Genomic DNA, 14505 nt, shown 5'->3' with positions numbered 1-14505 from the left:
AAGTTAAAATAAATATATATTTGAATAGCTTAGTGAAAAATATTTAAATTTATGATTAAAAGTTATTAAATTATTTTTGTATATATTAAAATGATTAGTTTTTTTATGATTTTCAAAAAGTATTAAAAAATAGAATGATTTCAAATATATATACAATATAATTATAAGAATATATATAATAATTATGTTTATCTTTTAATATTTATATTTATATTTAATTTAATTTCAACTAAATCAAGTCTTTATAATTGATTTTATTATCTATATTTTCAGATAGAATTATTAAAATTTATATGTCTATTTAGAAATTTTTATTTATTTACAATATTATAAATAATAAAAAAAATAAAAAAATAAAATAAATAAACATTTCATTTTTCAAAAATAAAAAGAAATCCCAAAAAACTAAAAAAATCTATTATTCCTAAAAATTTGTTCCTATAACACCAAATTTTTTAAACCAATCATAATGTGGATAAATAATTTTTATCATATCTTAAATTTAAAAATATAAATCTCAACTTTACAAAATCCTGAAAAAATAATACCATAATATTGCAACTACTATTTGGAAAATATGGAAAAACTCCACTCCCCTAAATATAAAATTAATTTGTTTTAATACCAACATGTATAATTCCAACTACTATTCTCAAAATATGGGAAAACTCCACTCCTCTAAATATAGAACAAAGAAAGTCAAAATTCTCACCACAAATAATAAAATATTTATATCTGCACGGCTACTTAGCTTTCAAAATTCTCCCCACAAATAATAAAATATTTATATCTGCACGGCTACTTAGCTTTCAAAAAATTTACCTTCTTTTTTGACACTGCAATGTGGACCTTCTCTACTCTTGTTCCCATTCTTCGGGAAATTCAGACAAGGAGAAACGAAGATGGGAGTCGAACAGGGGCCAACTGACAGACTTGTATCGTCGGTCGGTCTGGCAGAGCCTTCTTTTCCGGATAGCAGTAATATTACTGCCCCTTTACTCGCATCATCCAGTGAAACCCAAATTGAGGATTCCAACGGTGTGCTTAGCTTGGCCTTGGCAGGCGAGATTAGCGAGTCTGCAGATGATGGCATTGATTCCGGTGAGAAGCGTCTCAAGGAACTCGGCTACAAGCAGGAGCTCCGAAGAGAAATGGTGTGTACGTTTTTCTTTTGGAGGCTTTTCATGTGAATTATATGTGCAACGAAATTTTAAAAGTTTTCTTCCTCTCGTATGAGGTCTTTCAGTTGAGGTATTCACTTGCCTAAATTTATACCTGCTGTGGGGCATCACTACCCTAACAATCCTTGATCAAAGATAATTTCGTAAGGGGAGTGTTAAGCATTTCAACCTTTGAGTTCCCAAGGAAGATAATTTGTGTATATTTTCTGAACTTTTTTATGTCAATTCAATCTGCCAGGAAGTCCCAAAGGTTATCTCCCTTAGGTCGATGCCCTTCGAACCCTCTTATTATACTGGAATTCATTCGTTACGGTCTTTAAGGGGTTCATTTGTTCGAAAACTCTGGATTGACGAGAAATAATAATGGGAAGCATTAAGCATTTTGAGCATGGAGCTTTGAAGAGGAAGTGTTATGTATCTTTTTGTGATCTTTCATGTCAATTTCATGTGCTGGGAAGTCCTAAAGCCTATCTCCCTTCTGGTTGACGTCCTTAAAACCCTGTTGCCGTTGATTCAATCCTTGCATCTGTTAAGGGGCATAATTATGCCGAAGGCCCTTGACCATTGTGAAAGGGTGGGCCAAGTGTATAGGACTTTGATCTTTGAAGAGAAATGGTGCTTCTTTTATTGTTCATTGTCTTTCATCTCAATTTTAGGTGTTTAGAAGTCCTAAATCCAATCTCCCTTTTTTTCTATGCCATTTGAACTTTTTCGTTGTCCAGGGTTTGGTTTATGCTCACTCGTTGCGCCCTTCCAAGGGCAAAATTGTTGCAAAGGTCTTCAATCAATTGAAATTTATGCAAAGCTGTTCAAAAGAATCTATACGAAAGGGAAGTTATGGAGAACACATTCAATATTGTTACCTTATGTTCACTTTGTAAGTTGGTCGAGGGGCATGATTTGTCCTAAGGACACTCCACCAAAGATAACTTACACAGGAGAATATTATGTTTTCACTAAGTGTCATCCTTTGACATAACTTCATGTTTTAGCCTTTAGCCCCTTCATTTCCTATTTTATGCTCTCATTTCTTATGTGTTTTCAACTCCATTTTATTCTTGCACCGTATTTTTGGAAATGCACTAGGCACTCCCTTTCTCCACATTTCAACAGTACCATCTGCCTTTCTTGACCAGTTGTGGATATTAAATGGTTAATATCTAGATTAAACTAAATTTTGTTGATGTCCTTCTGACATAGTTATAAAGGTTTTTTATTTTCCAACGTTCTGGGTCTTCCTTTGGGAGCCATCTTTAGGGTAGATCTGCTTGGAACATACATTCAAGCAGGTCTTCCTTGAAGATGGGTCTGGAAGGAAGATTGTAAATGTTCAAAATATTACAGGATCTGGAACTTGAATGCAGCTATGCCTACCCAATTTAAAGAGGCAAGAATAGAAAATTAGTTGCCTTTTGATAAAAAATTACTTGAGGATCAAATTTCAGAAATAAGCTGAAGCAGAGTGGAGATTTTGCACTTGAACTCAGCCTCCCTTATATTTTCTTTCAGCATTTCTTCACTTCATCAGTGACACTTAGTATCCTTGCAGTCCTATTTATTAATATTATCCAGTTGACATTATTAAAATCTCAATATTTGATAAGTAGGAGATATTTTTCACAGCAAGTCAAATTATGATATTGCTATCAGTATTCAACTGTGTAGATTTCGATTCAAACTTGAAATCTACGCTGTTGCATCCTGATAGCAATAGCATAATCTCAATATCTGTTCAGTATTTTATCCATTTTGTCTCATGTTTCTACTCTGTAATTTTGGGCTGTGCTCCCATATTAACAGCTAACAGCTATTTCACTGCAAATAATGAAATAACATTTTGACGTACTCTTACTCAATTGATTTATGGTAATTATGAAACTTAATTTCAATAAACAGTATATAGGAAAAATTCTACTTGTATCATATCAACAAAAGGAACATTGTGTCTGGGGTTTAATCTGAGTTTCATTTTTGCATGAGCAGACATTGTTCAAGACCATTGCAATTTCGTTTTCAACAGTGACACTATTCACAGGGATAACGCCACTCTATGGGTCGAGTCTTTTGTGTGCTGGGCCTGCACCTCTTGTTTGGGGATGGGTCATCGTTGCATTTTTTACTGCTTTCGTTGCAGTTGCCATGGCAGAGATCTGTTCTTCATTTCCTGTAAGTAGATTTTTGCTTCTTTGTTAAAAAGCTTTTAAAGTTTAATTTACCAACAAAATATCTTTAATGAGCTCAATCCCCATCAAGTTATGAATTGAATTCTGAATACAAGTGATTATGCCGGTGGGTCATGATTTTAGTCCCATAAAGTCACAAACTTATCTTTCTATGTAAATGCTGGTGTAAGTGAGCATAAGTTCAATCCCCATAAAGTTGTTAATGACCTTTCATAGGAAAATGATTTTGGAAGTGATCACAAGTTGAATACTTCGAAGTCATGAAACATGGGTGCATGCAGCGATGGACTTGATAAGACTGACACATCAAGTCAGCTTGGACTTGGCAAAGGACTTGGTTACTCCAAATGAGGTCTTTAACATATGAACAAGAGTGTTCTTTTCTCTGGTTTAGGTGAGCAAATTTGTTGCTGAAATTCAGTCTCGTTGAAACTTAGAAAGGATTGTTGAAACTCAGAATGTTTGACTAAAACTTGGAAAGTTGATCCATTTCAACTTGTTTTGGGTCATTCACAGATAAATTTTAGAGCTTTATAAGGATCTGGAAAACCTCAACTCTATGATTAATGCTGTCCAGGAATTTTGATATCGTGGATAAATTGAGACTTATAAGTCCATCTAGTTAAGTACACCAAGATGTACTGCTTTCTTTTGTGCCTTTCAAGAGTGAGTATTGATGGAAGCTGATTAATGAAATTTTTAAAATTTAAATTATAGCTATGAGATTTCCACAATCCATTCTATTATTCATTTGTTGCTTTTGGATTCGATTGTGTGAGCTAATTTTTATCATCAACGTTTCAAATCACACTCCATGATTCATCATAAGGATGAAGAAGAATTCTGAGGACATGAAAGATAGTGAGTTGCAGATTTGAGGACGAAAAAAAAGATGGAGGGAAGGAAAGGGCACGGAGAACAAGGAAGAAAAATAATAGAATAAAAACTAAACAATTAACCAATAGAAAACAGCTAAAAGACTACAAGGTAATAAAAGAAGAAAAGACAAAGAGGGGGAAAGTAAAAGACACCAAGAGGATAATACAAATAGAACCTAACAATGTATATATGTATGTATGTATGTATGTACGAGTAAAAATTAAATAATACACATATAGTCTAAAATATATAAATGAAAAAAGTAAAAAAGTAAAAATATAAGTTAAATAAGATTAATAAATATCCAAATGAAAAATGTAAAAATATAAGTAAAATAAGATTAATAAATATACAAATGAAAAAATGTAAAAATATATATATGCTATTTAACTTATATTTTTACATTTTTTCATTTGTATATTTATTAATCTTATTTTACTTATATTTTTACATTTTTCATTTGGATATTTATTAATCTTATTACTTTTTTCATTTGGATATTTATTAATCTTATTACTTTTTTCATTTGTATATATCTTTTTAGACTATAAATGCAAAAAACCTATATACATACACTTAAAGTAAATACCATACAGATAAATGCTCAAAAAAGAATAAATATATAACTTAAACTATACATAAGAGCCTATGTCTATACATGTATGAAAATATGTATATATCCATATCCATATATATGTATATATACATGTATATGAATATCCATATACATATACATGTATATGAATACATATATGCATATATATATATATATATATATATATACACATACACATATGCATATATATATATATACATACATGTATGCATTATACATATATGTGTGTGTATATGTATATATACATACATACATACATACATACATACATACATACACAACGAAAGAAAGACCTAATGCAACTAAGACTAAAGGAGAAAGAAGAGGAAAAACAAACGAACAAAGGGAAAGAAGTTGATAAAGAGAGCAAATAAAGGACAAACAAATGAATAAAGGCAAAGAAAAACATAAACCAAAAAACAACACTACAAAAGAATGAGAAAGAGAAGGCAACCAAAATCGAGGAAGAAAGTAATTAAAAGGACAAGAGAGATAGAGGCCAAAGCGGGAGAAGAGTGAAGAAAAAGGTGAAAAAAGGAGGGAGGTCAAGAAAGGGGTCGATGATTGCTATTTGTTAATGCATGATAGCTTCGGTAAGATAAATGATTGAATGAGAGATAAATGAAGTCTCTCATTCAATCATTTATCATATCGATAACTATGATAAAACCTTCAAGCAATTAATTCCTCTTTGATAACCATTCTACATTTGCATTCATTGATAATCATACTATATATTGTGTTTATGTTCATTGATTTGATAAATCTTGTATTTAAATTTATATCGATTAACATATATAATGATAAATAAATGAATAATGAAAACACCGATTAATATCGGGTTGCATATGATATATTGGGTGGCATTATAATAAAGGTCACCGATAGTTATCGGGTGTTAAGCCTACACCGATAGTTATCAGTTGTTAAGGCTAACACGCCGATAACTATTGGCTGTTAGCATTGTGCAAACACCGATAGACATCGGTTGTAATACTACTTCCACACCGATTGGCATTAACGTTGAACATGCATTTGTTTAGTATAAACAAAGAGGCACGATCAAGTAATGTCTTGATCGGTCATGACCGATCAAGGCATTGCTTGACCATGCCCCATATGTTATATACTTATATTGAGTGGCATTCATGAGATAGGACATAGAAAATATTAAATGCTCCTCTCACCTGCCACAAACAAGAAGATAGTCAGATTTATACATTAAGGCAATAATATATACAACAAGATTATTTTAATAGAATATAACTTGCATATTGAATGTAAATTGAACATCATTTACATGGTATCAGAGCTATAGTTAAATCGAACCTGAGGCTGTTCAATTTTACGTAAAATTCAAATCAAGTATATATTCAACATCACAATCCTATCAATGGCTAGCACTATTAGATTTGAAGACAGACTCACAGGGGGTGACGACTTCTCCGCATGGAAATTTAGAATTCAAATGATTCTAAAAGAAAATAAAGTTGAATCATTTGTAAAGACTGAAACTACAGAACTTGAGACTGAACCTGACAAAGCAATTTGGAGAGAAGGAAATGATAAGGCTATCAAAATCATAGTTGATGGGGTAAGAAACAATATTATGCCCATTATAAAGAAACATGAAATAGCCTTCAACATGTTCAAAGCACTTGAAGACGCTTTTGAGATATCCAATGGCAGTATGTTGACATGTCTGAAATCGCATTGCTGCAAACTCCATACAGCCAACGCAGAATAGAATAAACTTGCTGAGTATCCTATCCTCTCTTGAGATAAGGAAATCCCTAATGCTATTTTCTATGTTTGATCAAAGGGGACAACCTCAAGGTTTCGTTTGTCAGGTCTTAACTGCGGGATTGCTCAGTGGTTTGATGTGTTTATGCTGGAAACATAAGGGTGACTTACGGTGAGATAGGCGATTGCTGGATGAGTTCCCCAAAACTTTAATGGTCTTGTTTATCAAATGGTTCGAGTTGGGTTGATACTGTCTTCAAAAGGATTGCGGATTCTCTTGATAAAAAAAAGGGAAAAAAGGGAAGGATAGGGAGAGAGAGATACATAAAAATATAAATTTTAACTAAGATAGCAGATTCAGTAAACAGACGGACACCTCCAAATAACTAAATTAAGCATTACCAGCCATTTAAGCACAATACTTGCATCAATCTAGTGCGATCTTCAAGGGAAAATTGGATTTTCATGTTATTAAATACAACATCAGAATTTTGACATTCATTCAGTGAGCATTCAACAACCGAACTAAGCATGTGAAAGGTTCAGATTAACCATGCAGAAGGAAAGACAATCAGCCATTCCCTAATGGTGTGAACTGCGAGGATTCTATCGGATGTTTACTTAGAAAATGCTATATAAAGGAAAGAAGCATAACTGAAAAATTCTAAATTAATGAAGAAGGAGACCATGCACTCACAAGGAAACTTGAAAACAGTCTTAACTTTGCATTAAATCCTGTAAATTTCGCCAGAGCTTTCGCAACAATCCAAGAACTTCTTCTAAAATGAGGGAAAAACAGTCCCTTAAATAGGCTTCAAAAATGGATGAATGGCCAAGATCTTATCTAAACAAGTGGCCCAGATTCATCCATAAAACATGGCTGCCCATACCCCTAAATGGGAGGCAAATATCAACAACCACCCCAAAGGGAGTAATAACTACCCAAAAAGGTAATTAGAACATATCCAGAAATAATCCAAAAAGGTGCATTCATAAAGTTTTACATTTTAGTTGACTTGGAAGTCAAACATGACCTTTTGACCAAAAAGTGCAATTTCAAGATTTAAAAGGAAAAAGCACTTTCTAGGAAAGCACTTTCTCTTTTCCATTTGTAGATTCCTTTTCCAAGACCTCATCTTCACTATACAAATATTCCTGCCAAAGATCTCGACCTGCTGCACGCTCCTCACGAACATACTCCTGGAACCTGATGCATAATTGGAATAGCAGACTGAACGGAGGCATAGGAGGATGTCGAATTTTATATTGCATGCCCTCGAGATATTGGTCCACGTGCTTCAAACCATCCTTCTAGCTGGAACGATTACGCTCGAAGCACAACATGTCTGACTGGAATTGACCAGCAAAACTTAGGTCCTTAACGGAATAGGTGATCCTATCTGTCCCTAGTCTTTCTTCCCAGTCTGGTTGTATCACTTTATCGGACAGGGCATTTTACCATCCCGAGACCATTGATCGGAGGATCATTTTGTCGAGTTCTTGCATGGTGTTTAGAATTGTCTCGCATGCATCGTGTTCTTTATCAATGATTTCTCTTGTGTCATTCTTCATGGTGATAGTCCAGTATCATTCCTTAAGAGTGCTGATGTTATGAGGATCTAGGATGGTGGGTAATGTAGGAATCTGCGCATGGGTCTAGAAGAGAGCTCTCATGAGGGTAAGGGTAGTGGCAGCCACTTCATGCATTCTAAGGGATTCCCTTTTTACCTCTAATAGCCGGACGAGGGTGGTCTCTGATGGTGAGCCATCTCTTTTACTTCTTCGAGGATTCGTTCTCCCCTCCCTTTGATGCCTTGTAGCCATTCCTTGACGGCCCTTGCAGTGTCCCGTACTCCTTCAAATTCTATTGTGGTCCTCTGTGCCAATGCTGTCGGGGGAATGTGGGATTCAGAAGCATTGTGTAATTGATTGATGTATCCCTCGGCCTGCTCAGCATGAGCTCGATACATGTTCGTTTCAGCTGTTATCTCTTCAAGTTGCCTGAGCATGTTCTGTATTGAATCCTTGAATTCCTCCTTTTTCTGTTCCTTAGTAGCTCGTCCGATGGGGACAGTCGTGATGTTATAATCTGCCAGTGTAATCTGATCTGCTGGCTTGTCTATAGGCGGGGTGGCAATGTGAAGAGTGCGGTTCCTTTGATCATCTTTAGTCATTCTAGAATATGCTTTGGGCTTTTTCTTCCCCTTAGCTTTAGCTTGGTCTATGCGCGAGAAGATGTCCTCCAAATCAATAGGTGGTTTGGTGGCGGCCTTGCGCTGAGCTCTGGCAATCAACCATTCTTGAGGTACTGTCTGGGCTGATGATATGGTTAAGTTTGCATTCTGTTCTTTGATGTTTTCAGCCGACTCATCGCAAATTTGCAGCTGTTCTGTTACCGTAGGGCTGGAGGAGATGTCAAGCTCTTTGCTTGCAGCAGAGTTTTCTCCTACTTCGCTGAACAATTGTCTGATGCCTTCGTGTGATGGTAGCTCTTCAGTCTTTTCAAGCTCGCGGGTCTCCTCTGTCTTTTGCTCTCTTTCAACGGTAGAGTCATCTTTGGCAATGTTATGGAGCAGCAGTTCATGGCGACTCTGTTGGGTGGGTTCATGCACTTTGATCTCCTGGATGGATGGAATTTCTCCTTCCTCTATTTGGTTACCCGGTTCGATTGATTCAATGGCTCTTAGCTTGACTTCTAGCATGTCAGGTGCGGGAGGATCATCAGCTCCAAACGCATCAATGTCACTCTGGGAAGGCGGAGCAGGTATATAATCTAATTCTACTACATTGTCGGATGAACTGGGGTCCTTTGAAGACGAAGTGACCTCTGGTCTTCTTATAGGAATCTTTTCCCTTCTTGTTCTCTTGGATGTCCAAGTTCCTTTGCAAGCCTTAGCCTTCTTTCTCTTTTCAGGTTTCTCAATTTCTTCTCTGGGTGCACTGGAAGTTCCCTCATCTTCGGAGGACTGAGAATCGAGGCTGCCCATTTAGTGGTAGGTGAACTGGACTCTCTCATGAATTAGTCTTTCAATCTGCTAATGCAACCATAGGTTTGTATATCTTGCTGGGGCTGCCATGACTGCCTCAAAATCAGTGATACGGTCCTGGGACCAATCAACGCCTGGCAAAAGATGCCTCACTGCCTCAAATTCTCGGACTTGCAGACAATTCCCTGAATCCGTGAGTTGATCCAGGACCCGGCGGTATTCAAAGAGTCGCATTTGCTGCACACTCAGCCTAGAATATTCACGCCTCCGGACCTCATAGTCATCAGAGCAGTTTTTCCAATAATCTTCAACTGATTCCTTTGCTCTGTACTGCCTGCCATAGGCTCTCTTTGCCAGAATATCGTGATCAAAGCACTTCCTCGGAAAGTGCTCTTGTAGCCCATAAGAGGCCAGCTCTGTGAGGGATTCCTCCGCTAGGGTGGGGGTCTTTAGATGGACATCCTGGTTGCCTATAATCATGGGGAACGCGAATCCAGCCTGCTTGCTCTCTTTGAGTAAGCTGCTGGCCGGACGTGACTGCCTTGCGACCTCCATAAGAACTATTTTGTCGGTTGGGTACCGTGGAAGTCGGAGAGAGGCACCATCAAAGCCCGCTATTCAGATATAGGAGAACCTTGGGAACTGGATGAACTAGGCTCCGTATCTCTATACTAGAATAGTAGCTTGCTCTGAGAGCCTTATGTGTAATCCTCCCTGCATTAGCCTGACTAGGCGCATTGTGAAGGCGTTATTGACGCACTCATATTGGCCAACTGCATAAGCTAGGCTGCTCTTTTCTCTCTGAGCTATATCTTCATAGTGCAGCAGTGGGTAACAATCATAGACCTTTACCTGACTAGGCCCATTCCCGATTTCACCTTTCATTATCAAACTTGGCAGCGGCTGGTTCTTGGCGAACATGTAGACCAAGTAAGAGGTCATAGTGAAGTACTTTTTGCTCTCGAGTTCAATTAGCTGAGCGTGGATGTTGTCGCTTATAATTTGGTCCCAGTCAAACTTAGACTTCCCAGCGAAGAGTTGCTCTGTGAAATAAAACATCCACTCTTCAAAGTAGTTGGATTTAGGAAGTCCCATAACCCTACTGAGTAATGTGACCATATCCCCATGCTCATTATGAAAGTCACTTCTTAGGGTCTTTTTCCCAATTCTGGCACTTGGAGGCATTCTCTCCTTGTACCACTCTTCGTTGATTAGTGTTCTGTATTTGGCCGGATTCATATCATATGTCCCCTGTGCTTCATTTATAGTCGTGGCCGTGGGATTGTTTGGAAAGGGAATGTCGAATGCGTCACCAATGGCCTCAAGAGTGAAGTTGGCGAGGGTCATATTCTCGAGGAGCACTAATTTGGAACCTAGCTGATAATGCCGGCCAGCCTCTACCACTAACTCATAGTTTTGTACTGTTGGAGGAAATCCCGCCGCTTGGGCGATGCCACTTTCCACCATCTGTCTAGGCTTGCCATATGCGTTAGGGGAGAAGACCCGATTCCTGAAGTCTTGGATATCAATATGGCCTAGGTCGGTATCACTGACATTGTCCCAGACGCTTTGAACTTTTGAATCCCTCAATCCCCCTCTTTGATACTGGTACTTCATCCTTTCAAATTTGCGTGGGATATCTGATTTGGATGCTCGCGATGTATCGGCTGTAGCGGGCATTTTTGATGATTCCACCGCCGACTTAGGCATTTATCCTTCACAGCTAGATGCGGATTACGAGGCGATATAAAAGAAGTAAGGCGGGTTAGATAGAGAATACTCTAGCATTCAAGGATTAATTCAAAATTTAAATTGGAAACAGAGTGATATTGCTAGCTGAGAGCTTGATTGAGCAAAACATTTATTCATGAAGCTTTTGATCGCAAATTTATACTTAAGCATTTTCTGGATTAATTTTTAAAAGGGACAAAGCTCGAAAAATTCTCCTAAGTTTGAAAATGCAATTTCTGGTTAAATCTTAGGAGCAAATTCTAATTTCGACTGCTTTGCGACGTTTTAATAATCGGAAAAAAGATGCGAATTTTAAGCATTTTAATCAATTTTGCACATGCATGCATCCAATTTATGAACATTTTAGATGATCAAGAGAGACAAAGTGTACTTACCTGATGAAAATGGATGGCGAGAAATTGCCCGACTTGCTGTGCAAAATTGAATGGATAAATCTGCAAATTTTGAATTCCAACGGTTATCTCTCTAATTCAAATTTTCGCTGCTGTGGCTGGAAAAGAATTTGCAATGTCGAGTTTTAAACTAGGCGATTTTCACTTTAGGCGATTTTAGCAATTTGAACCTGGACGCTTGGAAGGGTTCATGTTCGCGTTTTACCTTGAATGCAAATTATACTTTCTGGCTTTCCTTTCAAAACCGAACGCGATCCTCTCTCACGTGAACTTCGGTGGTATGGAGGGGTTTTGCAGGCCTTCAAACCTCACGTCTCCTTCTCCGAAATCGCAAACTTCGGATGCCTTTGCGTTATGAGGTTTACTGCACTTTCTACGCTGTGATCTTCGGAGGAATGGAGGATTTTACCAATTTCGAATTCCTCATTTTGCCCTATGCGTCGCGATTTTGATATTGATGGCGAACTTCGTACCATCTGGTGGCTTTCGCGAAAATTGACCCTTGCTTCTTCGCGTCTATCCTCTAGCTCGCGACTTCGGTGGAATGGAGGATTTTGAAACCTAAACTGCGTTTACCTTGGGGAACCTCGGCGCTTTGAACGCTTTGAACGCTTTTGCCAGTTTTCGGGGCTTTCACGCCTTTTGCGAACTTATCCAAATTTCGGAGCTTTCACGCCTTTTGGCAACTTTAAGCATTTTCGGACCTCTCACGCCTTTTTCGAACTTATCCAAATTTCGGAGCTTTTACGCCTTTTGGCGACTTTAAGCATTTTCGAACCTCTCACGCCTTTTGCGAACTTATCCAAATTTCGGAGCTTTCACGCCTTTTGGCGACTTTAAGCATTTTCGGACCTCTCATGCCTTTTGCGAACTTTTGAAATTTCTCTCATTTTAACCCCAGGGTCCGAAATTCGGCCCCCTGGGCGAATTTGGGCACTTGGGCGAGTTTGGAGGACTTTGGCATTTTGCAACGAAATTCGCTCCTTTCCCAATTGGCGAAAATCGTCATTCGTTCAAATCTTGTGAACTCCGTAAAAACAAACCTTAGATAATCTATCTGATTGCTCTCACGGGAAAACGACAATTTTGGGTCGTCATGCGACCTTCAAACGCACTGCTCTTTGCTTGGCGGGCTTCGCCAACCTCTATCACCTTACGCCTATCCAAGGTGATTTCACAATTTTGAACAATCTCTTGGTATTCGTGCCCGAGGGCTAGAATAGCCTAATGGAATCATCGGCTCTTTTCTTTCAACATCATCACTTCACAGACCGGTCGCGGACTCGCTCGAAAGGACGCGAGACACTTTGCGCGAAACTCAATAGGGCGAAGACGAAAGGCTCAAAAAAGGGAAGGGGGACCCTGTTGGCGACAGGGAGTGTGTGCGACGCACAACACAATAGAACCTTGGCTCTAAAAAGAGAGATAAATCATATAGCCATGATAAAAGGGGAATCAGTCAATGCCTACTTCATGCGAATATCTACCCTAAGGGATGAATTGGCAACCCTTGGATATGAGATGCAAAGCAAAGAATTAACCCTCATTGCTTTAGATGGGTTGCCTAGTATCTGGGAAACGTTCGTCCAAGGCATCAATGCAAGGGATAACTTTCCAAAATTCGATAGGCTAAAGGCTGACTGTCTCCAAGAGGAATCAAGGCAAAATAAGAAAGGGATCAAACAAAAGAATACAGATGAAGACCTTCAAGTTCTAAACACGAACTCAAACAAAAAGGGCAAGCAGAAGCAATTCAGGAAGAGAAAAGGTCGTCACGGCAAGAACTCCTTCAAGAAGGACCTCTCTCAGATTCAGTGTTACAAATGTGACAAATTTGGGCACTATGTTGCCAAATGTCCAGAAAGAACTAAACAAGCAACATTTGCCAAAACAGGAAAATCAAAAGGGGAAGAGGACTCCGAGAAGTATGTGCTTTATTCAACACTCACAAATCAAGCATCAAACAAAGTGAACTCCTGGGTGATCGACAGTGGCTCATCCAGACACATCACAGGATTCAGAGAAGTACTAGACTCCATGAAAGAGGAGAATGACTCTACACACCCTGTCAAAGGAGTTGGGAACTGCACCATCAAAATAAAGTCAGGTGTATCATTACAACTTAGAGGAATGATATATGTTCCAGGCATTAAGAGGAATCTTGTCTCAATATCAGCACTGGAGGACAATGGATATAGAGTGACCTTCATGGACAACAAAGTGTTGGCTTGGCCAAAGAACTCATCCATCAAGAAAACCAAAACAATTGGTCAAAGACAAGGTTACTTGTATGAGCTATGCACAGAGCCCAACTTAGCCCTAATTCATGAAACTACAGATGCTAATGAAATCTGGCATAGAAGACTAGGCCACCTTAATTTTAGAGCTTTATCATCAATGGGAGACCTTGTCACAGGTCTACCTAAACTAAAGCAATATCATTTAGGGGCATGCACAGGATGTGCCCTAGGTAAAAATACTAAGGGTGGCTTTCAGAGTAGTACTAGGAAAACAAGTAAAATTTTAGAGTTAGTTCATTCTGATGTATGTGGACCTATGTCTGTAAATTCATTGGGGGGGTTTCTATATTATGTAATATTTATTGATGACTACTTTAGGAAAACCTGGATCTACTTTCTGAAATGTAAAGAATCAGAAGAGATCCTTAACAGGTTTAAAGAATTCAAATCACTAACAGAAAATTACTCAGGAAACAAAATTAAAACCCTAAGAACTGATAATGGGATGGAATACACATCAGAATTATTTAAA

General features: G+C 37.9%; 1 protein-coding gene across 1 annotated transcript; it reads left to right on the top strand.

Moving 5' to 3' along the window:
- Positions 1 to 814: 814 nt before the first annotated feature.
- On the top strand, positions 815 to 3702 carry LOC131067590 (amino-acid permease BAT1). The gene is made up of 3 exons (XM_058002663.2): positions 815 to 1154; positions 3165 to 3347; positions 3646 to 3702. The coding sequence occupies exons 1-3, from the start codon at positions 903 to 905 to the stop codon at positions 3655 to 3657; spliced, it is 447 nt and encodes a 148-aa protein (XP_057858646.1). The 5' UTR covers positions 815 to 902; the 3' UTR covers positions 3658 to 3702.
- Positions 3703 to 14505: the final 10803 nt, after the last annotated feature.

Source organism: Cryptomeria japonica, chromosome 5 (assembly GCF_030272615.1).
Source record: "Cryptomeria japonica chromosome 5, Sugi_1.0, whole genome shotgun sequence".
Taxonomy (NCBI): domain Eukaryota; kingdom Viridiplantae; phylum Streptophyta; class Pinopsida; order Cupressales; family Cupressaceae; genus Cryptomeria; species Cryptomeria japonica.
Note: the sequence above shows the minus strand (reverse complement) of the source record. Positions and strands in the feature narration are given on the sequence as shown.